Raw genomic sequence first — 15,725 nt, 5'->3', positions numbered from 1 at the left:
GAGAACCTTGGGTTGAGCCACCTAGACCTGACGACCTTCAGCCAGACGAACTGTCAGAAATTCAGAGCTATATTGATCTGTCTGTCTGTGTCGGCCTCCTGCTCCTCGGATCCCCCTTTGGCATCAGGAACCTGTGTGGAGAAATCTGATACCCACCCCTCAAGTCTACGCTCAGGGCTTCTGGGCCCTCAGGTGTTTGACCCACCACTGGTAGGCTGCTTGGAGCCTGTTGGTGGGGTCTCTTAAAACAACAGCTGTCTTTGAACAGGTTTTCTAAATTAGTTGCAGACCTCCTATCTGCCAGTGCAGCTTCAGAATCCTAACACTTGGCCTGTGTCAACAAAATAAAACCCAACATCTTCAGGTGAACTAAATAACATATTTCAATAGCTCTGAATTTCTGACAAGCATCTGTGTTATTTTTAAATGAAATCCTTGAGATCCTATTTAAAATCTACATATAATATGAACTGCTAATGTTTCTGAAAAAGAAACACACTAATGTTATGGATTCAAAAACAACGAATTTCATGATACTGACAAAGTGAATAATTTTCTGGTGATACTGCTTCTACCTGTCAGTGCTTAGATATTATCAAGCTGAAAAATGAATACAGAAATCCAACATACTGTCATCAAATGTCTTTCTATTATGAATTTAAATTAAATGTACATCCCAATAATGATCTAAACCAGGGGTCTCCAACACGTCGATTGCGAGCTACCGGTAGCTCGCAAGCTCTCAATAAGTAGCTCGCCAAGCAAATCCAACATATACAAAATACACACAACAAAAAAAGAAATGTAATTAAAAGAATCTACCCTATGCATAAACGAAACCTCAATCATAGCGAGTTCTATCTACTTACTACAACTTTATATCTATCTAACACCCCTCCTCCCCCCACCCCCACCCCCACAATGAATATCGACCAATCACGTTCTTGCTTGATTTGCGGGACCAGCGTTGCAGTCGGGAAGAAAAGCAATGTGGAGCGGCAGCTCACCGCTTCATAAGGAGTTTAACCGTGATTTTCCTTCTGGCAGAATCGACACAACACATCAGCCCCATTGAACACAGCCTAGTCATGCCAGCCTATACAGCACATGAGGGGCAGAGTTTTACTCTGTGTGTGTTGCAACTTGCATATATATTTATTGCACTTGACGCACACACACGCATGGCGTAATTTCCACTGGGGACAGGGGGGACATGTCCCCCCCACTCTTCAAAATCCCGTTTGTGTCCCCCCACTTTACAAATATGTTTATTCTTTTTTTTACCGCAAGCCGTCATCGCCCAAAGGGGCACACAGCCTCTGTGAGTGAGCGAGACAGAGGGAGAGAGAGAGCTAGAGAGAGCACACATTTATCTATTTAATATAGATGTACAAAATAAAGTAAGAAATCATTCCAATGTGTACTATAAGACAGTAAAAAAAAAAAAGTTTAAAATTATGTGATTAGTAAAATATGCATAAAGAAATAAAGAATGCTAACTTAAATAAGATAAAAATAAACAAGTTTAAATGATTTGTTATTGGTTGTGATCATATTCTTTACATGTTACTTGTTAGATGTTTTTATCCAAAGCGACTTACACACTCAATACTGTGGACAATCCCCACAGGAGCAATTTGGGGTGAAGTGTCTGGCCCTGGGACACAACCACATGCTGACTGCAGCGGGGTTTGAACCTGTGCTCCCCTGATCCGAACACCAACGCACTACTCCACTGCGCCACGCGCCACACGCCTCCCTGTGTGTTCTAAAGATGTTTGGATTATTGAAAAGTATACAGCTCCCTTTCATCATATGAGTGTTGAGAGCTGTATCCATAAATTCATGTTGTGCTCAAAGATTGATGCATTTAACTTCAACTTTAAAAAACAAAAATCTTCCCAGGGGTGCATGCCCCCAAATAAAGCAGGTTAAAATAATTAAATTGCATACATTTTCTTTTAGTAAACACTGAAAACGGGTCCCACAGACCCAAACAGCACACAAAGGTTAAAGGTAAGCATATAATAATGTTAAAATGTGCTAAATATATACACTGCAAAAAACAAAAAAAGAGGAGTAAAAGTAGCTCACGACTTGTTTTATTTTTTGAAAGTAGCTCTCATCCTAAAAAAGGTTGGAGACCCCTGATCTAAACAGTCTATGATTTTTACTTCTTTACCAGGCTAGTTACAAGATGTTGTCTAAATTAAATTCTATCTCATTACATTACTATGTTTTAACTTATCTGTAATATGTTCTTTCTACATTTCAAACCTTTAAAAACCTTTAGTTACTTTAATACCTGTTGAAATATTACAAAATTGTTTCATTATCACAGGTCACCTTCTTTGGTATTCCCATTCTGGAATTACATCTCTCGCAGTAGCCCTTTGGCCACTGATTCTGGTGTGTTACCTGTTATAACTCAATCAATATTACAAACATGTCAACATTCATCAAACAGTATCTTATCCCCAGACATGGAGCAGGTCAATTCTAAAACTGTCAATCAATGGTCAGATTGAACCTCCGAGTTGGGGCGGCAGGTTTCTTTCAGTCCCTAAATGAAAAAATCCCACACTCCCCCTTTTTACACATGTACACATGTGTAACAAAATCCTGTATGGGAAGAAAACCTTCAGGTAACCAGTGGTTATAAGAAAATACCAAACATCATTCACAAAAGTACATCCATTATTTTTCACAGTAAACACTTCAGGGAAAATAAGTGTTTATTTCCAGCTGGCAGTCCTAAAAGAAACAGAATCTTTAGATTTTAGTTTGAGTTTTATATTTGCAAACCGCCAACTCCTGTGGGAATTAGAAACGGGTCACATGTGCCTTTTTCCAAATGTGTGGAATTAGGAAACCTGTGTTTCCCATGGAGCTCCAAAAATAATGTGTTAGTCTAAAAACATGCTCGGTTAGTTATTGTTTTAGAATCATGCAGTTGCACTGATCACATGCAGACATTCATTCACACTCACTCTGTCAGTCAGGGTCAAAGGTAATTTGGTCTCAATCTTATTGGCCATGTGTCGTGCTCTGCAGAGTCTTTTCAGAGGTATTTCAGCATAGGCGATTCCCTTTATCTACAAAAATATGTCATATGCGGAGCGCCATTCCTTATTCATTCACGATTTCAACTATGACTTTCAAGATGGTTCTAACTTTCCATTTGGACTTCTGCCTCCCATCTTTCCTGAAACTTGGTACAAAACTCACTTCCTTATAGTACTACTACTACTGCAATTCATTTACACCTAATTATTAGTACAATGTCTAATAGATCTAATTCCGAAACTTGTGTACATAACTATTATCTTGAGTCAAACCATTACTAGGATCTGTGTAGCTCTGCACTTCATAGCTCATTATGCTCATTTATCTTCAATTCTGGTCTACTTAAAAAATAATGTAATACTCTTGAGCAGTGTGTGGAACCCTGGGTGTCCAAACACGCAACAATTACCCTTTACTTGATCAAGGATTCAAAAACAGAAGTAATTTCATCAATGGTTTGTAGTTGAATTTAGGAATGATCTCTTATGGTAGGTATGTTTTTACTTTTTAACATCTCTAAATGTCAGGTCATTACTAATTAAATGGATGTCCATTAGAAGGTGGAGAAGCATGTCTTTCAAACTCATAAACTGATGCCTTGCGCTCCCTGTGAAGCTGCAAGTAAGACCTGAAAACCACAGCAGGATGGGTTCAGTGACCCCACATTCCTTCCAATTATATAACTTTTTCAAAATCAAATGTGCTGGTTCTACTTTTACTCCATTTTAAACACTACATTCTGGACTACAAACAACAGTTACTTCCCCCAAAAAAGTTCTCATATAGTAATATATGTTACAATGGTGAAACCAATACCTCAATAAGAAATACTATAATTTTTCTGAACTAGTTTTCCCTTCAACATTATCCATACAAATAAAGATTTCTCTTATAGAGTGGTTCCTAAAACTATCCTTTTAATGGTGATCAATAGTGTAACAAATGAGATCACTACTTTATTCACACATGAATAAAAATGTCTTGAAGAATGATTTGTTAATATGATGGAAAGATTGAAGGATATTCCCACACTGTACTCCTAACTCTAAAACACCCACTGCTTAAAGTGTAGTGCATATTTCCATCATGCCTCCCCCTTTATCCCTCAGTGTGTTTTTAGGATGATTTTCCCATTGTACTTTAATAGTTTCCTCTTTACTGCTATTTTGAATTTACCAATTGATTAAATCATGGTTAATACATCTTTTTGTCTTTACTTATTTATCAAGTCAATTCAAGTTTTTTTAAATGTGGTGTCTTCTATGTGCGTTTTGTGAATAAGTGTGTTTTTGTGTAAACTCACTCATTCCCGTTCTCCTTTTCTCCTCCCCTGGTTGTCTCAAGCCGTGACCCCGACCTCCTCACTTCCAATTGACCATGCCAACTCCTCTGATTCTGTCTTCTCTTCAGTCCATCAGCTCTTGAATCCATCCGCTGTAACTGTTTTAGGCAGCCTTTGGCCCAGTCACATCGGCAGACCACATCATGCCACTGTTCTTTGCACTGCTTTGCATTTCATCTCCTCCTTTACAGTCTCTCTGCTGCTTTATGGAGGGCGGATTCTGCTCTCATGTCCCCCACTCTGCTCTTGTGCCAAATCTCGTGGCTCAGCTTGGAACTACATTCCCTGTCTGAGGGACTGATGAGAGTATTTCTGTATGTCAGCAAGCGGTTCGGTTCTGGATGCCTCAGGTAGAGACGGTTCAGCTCTGGTTCTCTGTCTGTTTGATGGAGAAGGAGGAGTCTCCTCTTGGGTTAGGTCTTTTGTCTGCTTGGAGGGTCGGGGTCGTAGCCTTTCTAACTTAGAGGGGGAGTCCAGGTCCCGGGACGCATTATCCATAAGAAATCTAGCACACTGAGATTAAATCAATCCAACCCTTTCCACTCTGTCTCTTTCTAATCATACTATCTGTCTTAGTTACTAAATGCCATCTAAACAACACCATTAATGTCTACTAATGATATTACAAAAACTTCCTCTAAAAATGGTTTCATCCATTGTTACATATCTACCCAACCTGACTCTTTCAGGAAACCATTTTGTCCTATAAATTGAAATACCTACATGTTTCAAGCATCACATATTTCACACACTACGAAAGAACATCTCCATACTTTCTCCAATATTTTAAATCCCACTGTTACTTAGAACAATAGTAAACCTGCAGAGCACACTGATCAGATCACAGTAATATAATATATTATAAGTGTAGGCCTATGTCTACTTTCCATTATACTTATTACTTTTGGTGAACATTTATTCATATTGTCTAAATTCCTTGTCTATGATGTGCAAACAGTTAGAGTATAAAAATGTGTTTTTCTCAATGTATTTACACTCCACAGATTCTTGAGTGATAGAATTAATAACAGAAAAGTACTAATAAAGCACTTATATAGTAACAGCGGACTGGCTTATTGAAAGCCAGTTGAGTAGCACTTGAAATGTTTTGGCACTATAAAACCTGATTATAGTTTAATGATCCTGTCTTCTTTGATTGTATGTTCCTGGTGAAACGCAGTTATTGTGAGTTGTTTTGGATCAAAGCGCCATCCAAATGTAATGCAATATTGCAAGAAATACTACAAAATACGTCCAGCAGATGGAGCCAACAAACCCTACTATTAAGCAATACGAGAACCGCTAGTCTGTCTTTTCTGTGCCACACCCTGTTGGCCACCAGATGGCGGCACCCAACCAGGAATGAGCTCCACCTCATTGAGGGGAGAAATGATTTTGAAAGCAGCAGGGTAAAACTTTGCTTCTTTATCTGACTTTCTCTCTTTGTTACTTAGTAAATATTCACAGAAAAAAATCCCCGTACAGTCTACTCAGCTTTTATCGTCCGATGTTTATTCCAACAAGTTTAGCAAGCCTCTCAGCGCGCTTCAACACCGTCTTTCAATGATGTGACGTTGACATGGAGTCGTAACCCAGGCTTACAGAACCTTTTTATCGTAACGTTTGGCTTTATAGATTCAACCCCACAGAACAAAGGATAAAATGAGGCCCGGTCACTTCAGAATGGCTTTCTGAAGTTTGCGTTACTCTCCTTTGGATCACTTATAACATAAATAACTCACTTCCAGCTCATTCAAGCTTTGTATTTTGTTATTCTGAGTCAGTCCTATATGGAGAATCAATACTACCATTTAACTACTCCAGACAGTATAGCTGTGGGGTCTGTACCTCCACTTTTTAAGCCAGGGACTCCAATACCCTTCCGGCTGCAGGAACTCAATATCCTACTCTACAACTAAAACACGTGTTTGTATTGTTATCCTAAAAACACTGTGTACACTCTTCCGACAACTTCTAAAATTTGGAATAGGGTCAAATTACAGATTTTGGTTTAACTGGTATCTGCTTAACTTGTATTTTAGAGAGCTCTGTTTTTAGTTGTCAGAAAAGGCCGAGGTGCTATCCCTGGACTTCTTCGTCCGCTTGCTGCTGGTGGTCTCTTCCCTGAAACACCCCACTCAGACACGTCGGGGTCACCACTTGTTGGAGATGGAGGAGGTTTAAAACCAACCTCATCTCCGTGTGTCGTTTGGTAAGCTGGGTAAATTCTTAAAAAGGAAGGGATTAAGAAACACCAGAATGCAAGTTAAACAATAATCTTGTTTTAATGATAAAAAGTAACAATACAAATACAAAGGAAGTACTTCCTGCTCTTTCTCCTGTCTTACTCTCTGGTCAGCCTGAAGAAAAGAGAGCGAACCAAAGGAAAACACAGGCTTTCATACTAAAACCACAGGAGGAGGTGTGTGGATGCTTCCCCCAGAGGTCATCTTATTGGGAGAGACCTGTCGTACCCAATCAGCGCGACGCAGCAGAAGAAACCCGGAAACAAAAAGTCTCTTTCAGTTTTGACGAAAACCAGATACCTTTTGGTATCTGGAACGAACCTGCTCTAAATAACAAGTTTCCTTATCTTATTTCACATCTTGCAGCCAGCACACACACATATTCCCCTTTATGGCTCTTTGTCCCTGAGTCCATCTCCCCCCCCTCAGGCTACCACACACAAGTTAAAAGTATGTTTTAAGATATAGTTGTTATAGTTGGCTAAATATACGTAATACATGTAAATTACCTTCATATCAATAATAACGAGGAACACATTACCTATGCTCTTAAGCAGTATTAGAGTCTTTTTTCAAATAGTCAAACTTCACACAGGCCCAATATAGAGAACACACTCATTTGTCCTGCAGCCTTTCCAGCCATTTGAGCTATTGTTCACATCTTTACTTCAAATAAAAGCTTTCACATTTCATATTTCCAGCTTTTTTTACACATACTGTTATTATTAATACAAAGTAATTAACCACACACATCTATTGAAAACAAGTAGATTTCCCTGATAATTGACATGCTGAAAATCTTAAGAAGAATGTTCCCTCCCCCAGCTCTCTCGTCCCTGTCATAAAAGCTGCTTCCATTTCATAAAGAGTAATTAAACATGTTTAAGCTAACCACTGCACAAATGTTTGTATCCATTCAGTACCCACACATGAAAGAACAAAACAAAGAAATCAAATAAAACACCAACACAGATATGGTTCAGCAATAATCACATCTAGCTGCTGCAATAGACACCCTTCTTTATGGGTCTACAGGAAACAAATCATTAACTTTAACAAGACTTTAACTACATTATCTGAAAATGTATCTGGTAATTCCCCTGTTAATTGCAAGAAGGACTATTGATAATTAACAGAGAGACCCTAGGGGCCTCTTCTTGGTATCTGCTAGGCAGAAGTCACTCAATGCAGAAATCACAAGTTTAACACAGATTCTATATAAGGTGACATTAAAATGAATTTACCAGATTGAACTTTCCTGCCATAACACATTACTTTAATCCTTCAAATAATTCAAATAATACTTCAATACCGAGTCAGATTTTGGTTATTTTGGGGAGGTCGAGATAAATCATATTGTTTGGTGGATGCAGTTTGAACAGAGTAGCAGCATGGAGGTCGGATCGTCACCAAAATAAATAAATAAGTGGTCCGAAAAAGGTTTATGACAAGACAAAAAAAATACACATAGCCTAACCTTCCTCCGGCAGTGTGTTTGTACTGGGGACAGGAGACACCCCCCCTTGATGAGAAACTGTAAGAAATGATCGGGGAATCCCTCCGGAGTGGAGTCATGACGACTGGATCTGAATTATTGTTTTGTATTTAGTGGTTTGTGTTCCAGCTGTTGGTCAGCAACTATATATCCATAATCCACCAGTTAAAGGAAATAAAACTAATGTGTTGTGTTATATTAGCTGTACAATTGACCACATATGGAGTTCTTAGTTTCCATACCTCCTGTGTATTACGAGCGACTTATCAAGTCTTGGCAAACGGCATAAAACACGATTAAACGTGATAGTATATAAAACCATGCTCGTATCTACAACCAATAGAAATGCAAAACGGCGTCAGTTTATACGTAGGGGAGAGCGGGGTAATGTGGGACACCGGGTAATGTGAGACACCCGCTGTAACTAGGCAAAGAAACAAATTTGCGGTCATGTGACCATAATGTTTTCAACCCCTTCCCACCCCCCACTTGTCATGAAGGAGAACTTGGTGCTGGTTCTGTGGTAAGTATTTTTTTTCACAAAAATGTGTTTGTTGCATGTAAAAGTACATTTTCTTACTGCGAACGTAATCAACTGTAGTATCAAAGCAAATTGATTCAGGTTGAAAAACTTATATCATACATGTTGATGAACTTCCAACATATAAAACCATGTGATTGATGCTAGTTAAAGATTAGCCTGAATTGCCTAGAGATGTTGTTTTTTCTAAAATGGTGGCTGTGGGGTAAAGTGAGACAGATGCTGTGGGGTAAAGTGAGACGCTGACTCACTTTACCCCGACATGAAGCACAAGTTAAGTTTAGTCTTATATATATTTTAGTCTAATATTACAATACATATGTTTTAATTTTAATGTCATAAACATTGTAGAAAAGTCATCATGCCAAGACGATACATCAGGACGACATCTTGGGGCCAAACACCCCTCACAGAGATGGAGAGTGCAGCTGCAGAGGTCATGCAAGGAAAGAAGTCCTTAAGACAAGCAGGAAAGGAACGAAATATCGACAAGACAACCCTCCAAAGATTCATTAAGAAAATAGAGAAAGGGAGAGTTAAATCAGTAGCCTGGGGTGCAGTAGCTGAGGCAAAAAGAATACTGACAGATGAGATGGAGGAGGAGCTTGCCCAACATTTAAAACAACTGGCTGACCAGTTCCATGGCCTTGCTCCAGTTAAGTGCCGTGAACTGGCATTTGAATATGCAGACAAAAACCATATCCCTGTCCCTGCCAATTGGATGGAGAAACAATGTGCAGGTAGGCTAGGGTGCGCAAGAGATCACATGATTCTGTAGGTCAACTTAGGCCAACTGATCTTGCCACAAAGCTTATCTTATAATAACGAATTGTCCACTCTTTAGGAGTAGAGTGGTTTGGCAGCTTTCTAGCCCGTCGCCATCTCTCTGTCCGAACTCCGGAGGCAACATCCCTGGGAAGGGCTACAGCCTTCAATAAGACTACAGTGGGGGAGTTCTTTACAAATCTGGCTGTAGTGATGGACAGGTGACAGAATTAATTCTTTAGTTGCAAATGTTTTATGGAGGCTTTACCTGTAAGATTTGGTTTTGATTCTGATAAGGTTCTTCCCTTGCCTCTCTTCTTTAACAGACACACATTTCCTCCACACATGATTTACAATGTGGATGAAACAGGCGTCTTTACAGTACAAAAGCCACGGCAGGTAAGCTACTAGAGAGCAGCAGACTGATACTGAGTGGCTTGTGATAATGACCAGCTAGCTATTGGCAGAATGCTGAAACTAATGCTATTAGTAATGTTGTGAGCCTGTGAACTAGAAAAAAATGAATGGACTGCAACAAAATAAAATGTACCTTTAGACCAATAGTAGCCTACTGATTGCACATGCCATTGATTCTAAACTTTCTACTTGATTCAGGTTGTGACAGAGAAAGGGAAAAAGCAAGTTGGTTCTATCACATCAGCTGAGAGAGGAGAACTGGTGACTGTGGTGTGTGCAGTGAATGCTGCTGGGAATGCCATACCTCCCATGTTTGTCTTCCCCAGAGTTAGGTTTAAGGACGACTTCATGATAGGAGCACCTCCAGAGATATTTTCCCTGAGGAGGCGTTTGCACCATCCATGGTGTCAGACCGGCCAAACCCTGAGCTGCGGCCTGCATCCACTGGTCCATCCACTTCAGATGATCCGGATGGTCCACGGCCTGCAGATTATCCACCCCCTGCAGATGAACCACCTGCTGCAGATGCTATTCCACTCGCTGATGCTATTCCATCCACTTTGCATGGTCCACATGGATGTGCCTCGCCAGCTGTCTCACGACCTGGATATGTGTCTCCTCAGGAAATCATACCACTTCCAAAATGTCCCCCCAGAGGACAAACAAAACGAAAGTGTGTGAAGACAGCCATCTTAACAGATACTCCAGAGAAGCAAATCATAGAACAGGCTTATGAAGAGAGACAAAAGAAACTGGCAGGGAAAAAGCAAAATAGCAAAGAAAAGGGAAAACCGAAAAAGAAGGCACCCAAGAAGAAAATCATAGATAGCAGCTCGGAGGAGAGTGATGACCCTGTCCCATTTGAGGATGATTTTGAGAGCTCTGAAGATGAGAGGAGTGACCCCGGAAACAAAGATCTGTCCGTGGGTGACTTCGTCCTCGTCAACTTTGCCACAAAACACCGAAGTATACGTTATGTTGGCATGGTTGAGAAGGTTGAGGGGGACGAAATACTAACCCAATTCCTCAGAAAAACCCAGGGAAACAACAGAGAGTGGGAGAGACCCACATTTGCTATGAAAGAAAAGGATGTGGCACATGTTCCTAAAGGTGATGTGGTGAAGAAGCTGCCTCAACCTAATAGGCCTCGAGGAACAACACGGAGAGAGCAACTCTTCACCTTTCCCTGTAACCTTCAGGGCTGGAATGTAGAGTAGGCCTTGTTTAAATATGCGGCTGATGTTCATATCATATCGTGTTCTAATCTAACTGGTTAAATGGTTAATTGAATGTTTATTAAAGCACTTTGAAATATATTATGTTGTATTTGACTTTGTTTGGAGTTACTTTGTTTAAAAAATGTGCTAAATTGACCAATCCCCATGATTATGTTGCGCATCCGACATTAGTTTTGGAATGTGTGGTTGTCAATCTATCTGTCAGGATTCTAACTGTTACAACATGTGTTGTTTTGGTAGTTTAAAAGTGGAAAAGGTAAGTGGTTCACTTTACCCCCTTGATTTCTCTAGTCTGTCTCAGTTCACCCCTTAGCTGGGGTAAAGTGAGACACAAGACCACTTTTTAAAAAACAATCATATTTTCACTGCCCTTTGTCCTGAAGACATTCTGATCATTTCCAGTGCTAGGAAACATCCTGAATTAATGGGAAATGTGTAAATTTTACTGATATATCATTTTAGCTCGCCTACAGGAGAGCAAATGTAAAAAATGTCTCACATTACCCCGCTCTCCCCTAATTATGTCCTCCTGCTTACCGCATCATTTATGAGAAAACATTTCATAACATTAACACAACATATTCGAGGTGGTTTTAAATAACATTTCCGTATTTATTTATTTCTCCAAGTTATGTTTTTGTGTGCACTGAGGAGTCTCAAACAGGCGTTTGTTTAATCATTTTAAGATTGAATTGAATCAATGTTTGAAAATGAATTCATGATATATGATAAATGAGAGGTAACATTCCATTAATGGTATTATTTCCACATATTTCTCTCCATTCTTCCTTCTGCCAACGATGTCTCAGTTTCTCGCCTCTCCCGTTGTTGTGCTTAGTGCGTACGCATGGGTTAGAGTTTGCGTGGAGGACCGCACGTTTTTCCGTCAAGTTAGTATTTTATAAATCGCAAACATTACGTAGAAACTGGCGTACGCCATTTTTTGAGCGTATATCCCTTTATAAATGAGGCCCCAGAACACGGTTTGGGTCAGAGACAATGCCGTGGCCAGCCTCACTATGGTGTTATGGTAGTCCACAGGAAGTCATGAGATGTGCTTACCTTGATGTGGAGGCACATGTTTACGGATTGAGTCGATAAAAGTACGTTTCTGCTGTTACTTCTTGATGATGAAAAAACATACATTAAACTGCCCATTACATCTCTACGTTATGTTTGAAAACGTAGAGATATCCAAACGTGGACATATATATCCACGTTTGACAAGCACACTGTTTTAGGCACCAATGTTGCTTCCTTTGCATTAGAAAACAACCTTTTGAAGAAATAAGATAAAGCTTGGGCTTTAAGTGCTTCTCCCCTGATAACAAAGCACGTATCACAATGTGCAGGTAGATTTATTGGGAGCAGCCAGTCGTGCAGTCATCCCCCCAGTTGTGTAATGAAGCAAATATACAAGCCGAGTGGTCAGAGAGGCCTGAGCTAGTTAATGACAGCTGATATCTCCGAACCCGGCGACGACCAGGCCTGAAACATTTGCTCAGGAGACTTGCCGGGGGTTTCAATCTCACCGCAAATCCATTTATATGTTTGCCCGCTGATTTATGGCCTTATTTTAACTGTCTTCTACATGCAAATGTGCAGCGACCGCTAAAGAAATATACATAATGTGATTCTCAGGGTCATCCCTCCAGCCTGTCAAGTTGCGGAGAAAGCTGCTATGTGTTGAAGTGGAGTGCAAGGGGGGTCGTAGGGATTCAGGGAATTATACCTTCCGGAGGGGGGGTGAAGGCACAAGGTGGCCGTCCGGTTCCCTGGCCCTCATCTGAATAAAGCCCCCATTAGGCCTTGGGCAGATATTCATCATCCCCTTTCTCAGCACTATCATTATCTCCACACATAGGTTCCTTATGCCATAAGGTGTGCCATCTATTGACACTGATGCTAAAACACCCAAGGACTCTTTTTCGTTACATTTGAAAATCTAAGATGGTTTCTGTATATTTGTCTGAAGCTTGGCATGGATAATAAGTAACTATTTGATTATCTCTATTTCTGATCATTGTAATTAGGGCTCTATCATGTCTAATTTGGAGTTTAATTGATTAGAGCTTAGATGTGTGATCCAGTCATTTCTCCTCACACTGCAGCTCTCTACATTCTCCTGTCTTACACAGGAGATACTGATTTGAAAATGATTCCCAGGCATGCAATTATGATCATATATCCTGACACGTGAAGAGCAACTTTATTAAAGGGATCTGTCATGCGGCTCCGTCACCAGTCTCCCTGCGTGGACATGACAAAGTAGATTAATCAATTAAGGCGCAGCAATTGCATTAGGCGGGGTATTGCCTTTACATTTTCTTTCACATTATTTGACACATTTCTCACATGCTGGTGTATGTTAATGCGGCAGGGCTACAGACCGGTCAAATGTGGCTTCAACACATTAACTGTCTGCACATGGGGGGTGGACAGCTGCTCTTTAGAATTTGTCATTTAGAGCTGTGTTTCCTGGATACAGAATTAAACTTGGTTTAAACACAATGCATTTTTCACGTGTAAATCTGAAATCTTGGAATTAGCCACGAGACAATTATTTTCCTATTGTGTGGAAACATTACAGTATCTCCCATCACATTTAAAAATGTGTGTCTAACATTGAATCCGTTTTTTTCTTCTTGCATACACAATTGCTGCACCCCCATCGACCTCTCTCCATAATAACCAGGACCAGGTAGTTTTGATCAGAAGTCCTCTCCTCATCAAATCCAGGTCTTCAGCATTCTCTTTATCTCATCATCATCAACGCCAATTTCTAGACCCTTGTGGGAACTAGTTCTCACATATTGTAGTTTTAATAGCACTGCATTTGTTTTGATAGCTGTTCCTTCGACTTTGCATAGGCACACATTTCACTCATAAAATATGGTCACCTTATAAAGGCTAACAGTGGAGCTAGCATTGAATCACTCTTTAACTCACCAAAACACTGTTGTTTAAGATCTATACCGTCTGGTTTGTCGACCGTGTTGATGGTGTTTTAAACTTTTTAAATCACGCTTTTACTTGGAATTACTCCACTCGTCCTCATCTGCTTCTCGCTCCGTTTTCCTTTTGTCTCTCCTGCTGTGGCTGGTGAGCAGAGATACCTTAAAGGTCACCTATTATGCAAAATGCACTTTTTGATGTCTTTTATATGTAAATATGTGTCCCCGGTGCACTGGCGGCACATATCAAACCCGGGCCGGGGGGCGGGGCCACATGACCGGGCCCTTTAAACCCAATAAAGCTTGACAAAAATATCGGGAGTCCGGGGTATGGTAATCTGACGCTCGTGCGTAAAAAGTCGCTCAGTCAGTAAGATTACAATTTAAAACAATGTTTGAAAGAAAAGTAACTGAAGAAAAGGTGTAATATTTAAGATTTCGTTTCTGCAAAGGGTATAGAAACGAAATATATATCAGAGATAATAATGATATAACATGACATAAAGTCCAACAAACCACAAGGACAACGAAAACATAGCCTAATAAAATGACTACATTTCTGACACACCATTCACCATGGACAGCCAGCCGCCACCATGAGAGCACAGCAGTGTAAAATTGGCACGGCGGCCCATCAGGGCCGCCTTAATGCACGGGCTGACCTGGGCTGAAGCCCAGGGGCCTACGGAGATCGGGGGCCTATCATGAGCCAATTAAAAAAAAAAAAAAAAAAAAAAAAAAATCTTTTTTTTTTATTTCGGGTGTTTTTTGTTTTTTTTAAATAAACAAATTCTTGGCTTTCATAATAGGAAACTTTCATTTCCAAAATCACACGATAAATACATTTTTGAATCTTGTAAAGGGAAGACGACAGCTCTCCCTCGCCACTCTGCTGTTCCACAGCGCCGCCCCCCTCCCTCCACTGAAATTATTATTGTAAGACGTAGAGTAATGATAGATAACACAGCAAGGTCCGTTACAGTTTGTTTTCATCTGATTTTAAAAAAACAAAGTCTTGGCTTTCAGAATATTAAACTTGTTTCGGCAAATTCAGATGATAAATACAACTTTGAAGCTTGTAACGGCGTAATTACAAGCGGAGAACAGAGTAACTTGACGTCACAGCAGGCATAACAACAGCCGATGTTTCTCGTGAGGGTTTTCCCCGGGAAACAAACACAATACACACAAACGCAAATATACACAAACACACACACACGTCAGAATGAGAATATGTTTCACATGTGACTTATTCAAATTGCGAGTGATTGAGTGAAGAAAAAGTTTGAGTGGCGCTCGGAAAAGGAAATTGTTGAGGGAAAAGGAGTTTCGAGACAAGCAGCTATTACAAAAAATGCCGACGCTTACAGGTTATTTTAAACCTGTAGGCCAGGATGAGGAGGAAGGACAGATGAGTTCTGTACCGAGCGGTAGCGGTGCCGGCCGCGGGGCCTCGGAGACAAGTAGGCCGTCTGGTTCTGATAGCGATGGAGTAGCGGGAGAGGAAAAACAGACAGGAGGGACATTATCTGTTGGAGGAGATGGAGAGGACGACGAGGACTTGCTACGTGGAGGGGAGCCAACGGCAACCGGACAAATACATGAGGGAGGCCCGATACGTCACTCATATGGAGGAGAGGACCAGGCGCGTGTAGAGCAGA

The 15,725-nt window shown here is 40.5% G+C and overlaps 1 protein-coding gene across 3 annotated transcripts; it reads left to right on the top strand.

The window, feature by feature from the left end:
• The first annotated feature begins 8,537 nt into the window (after positions 1 to 8,537).
• On the top strand, positions 8,538 to 10,954 carry LOC307045981 (uncharacterized protein). 3 transcript variants are annotated; one of them, XM_079692070.1, is made up of 5 exons: positions 8,538 to 8,672; positions 9,042 to 9,430; positions 9,535 to 9,676; positions 9,782 to 9,854; positions 10,071 to 10,954. In XM_079692070.1, exons 2-5 carry the CDS (start codon positions 9,052 to 9,054, stop codon positions 10,551 to 10,553), a joined length of 1,077 nt encoding a protein of 358 aa, XP_079548196.1. In that variant the 5' UTR covers positions 8,538 to 8,672; positions 9,042 to 9,051; the 3' UTR covers positions 10,554 to 10,954. The 3 variants fall into 3 exon arrangements, 2 of the variants coding, with proteins under 2 accessions (XP_079548196.1, XP_079548195.1); XM_079692069.1 differs by lacking the exon at positions 8,538 to 8,672 and having other exon boundaries at positions 8,731 to 9,430; positions 10,071 to 10,953; XR_013810037.1 differs by lacking the exons at positions 9,042 to 9,430; positions 10,071 to 10,954 and having other exon boundaries at positions 9,535 to 10,060.
• Positions 10,955 to 15,725: the final 4,771 nt, after the last annotated feature.

Source organism: Notothenia rossii (assembly GCF_949606895.1).
Source record: "Notothenia rossii genome assembly, chromosome: 7".
NCBI classification, from domain to species: domain Eukaryota; kingdom Metazoa; phylum Chordata; class Actinopteri; order Perciformes; family Nototheniidae; genus Notothenia; species Notothenia rossii.
Note: the sequence above shows the minus strand (reverse complement) of the source record. Positions and strands in the feature narration are given on the sequence as shown.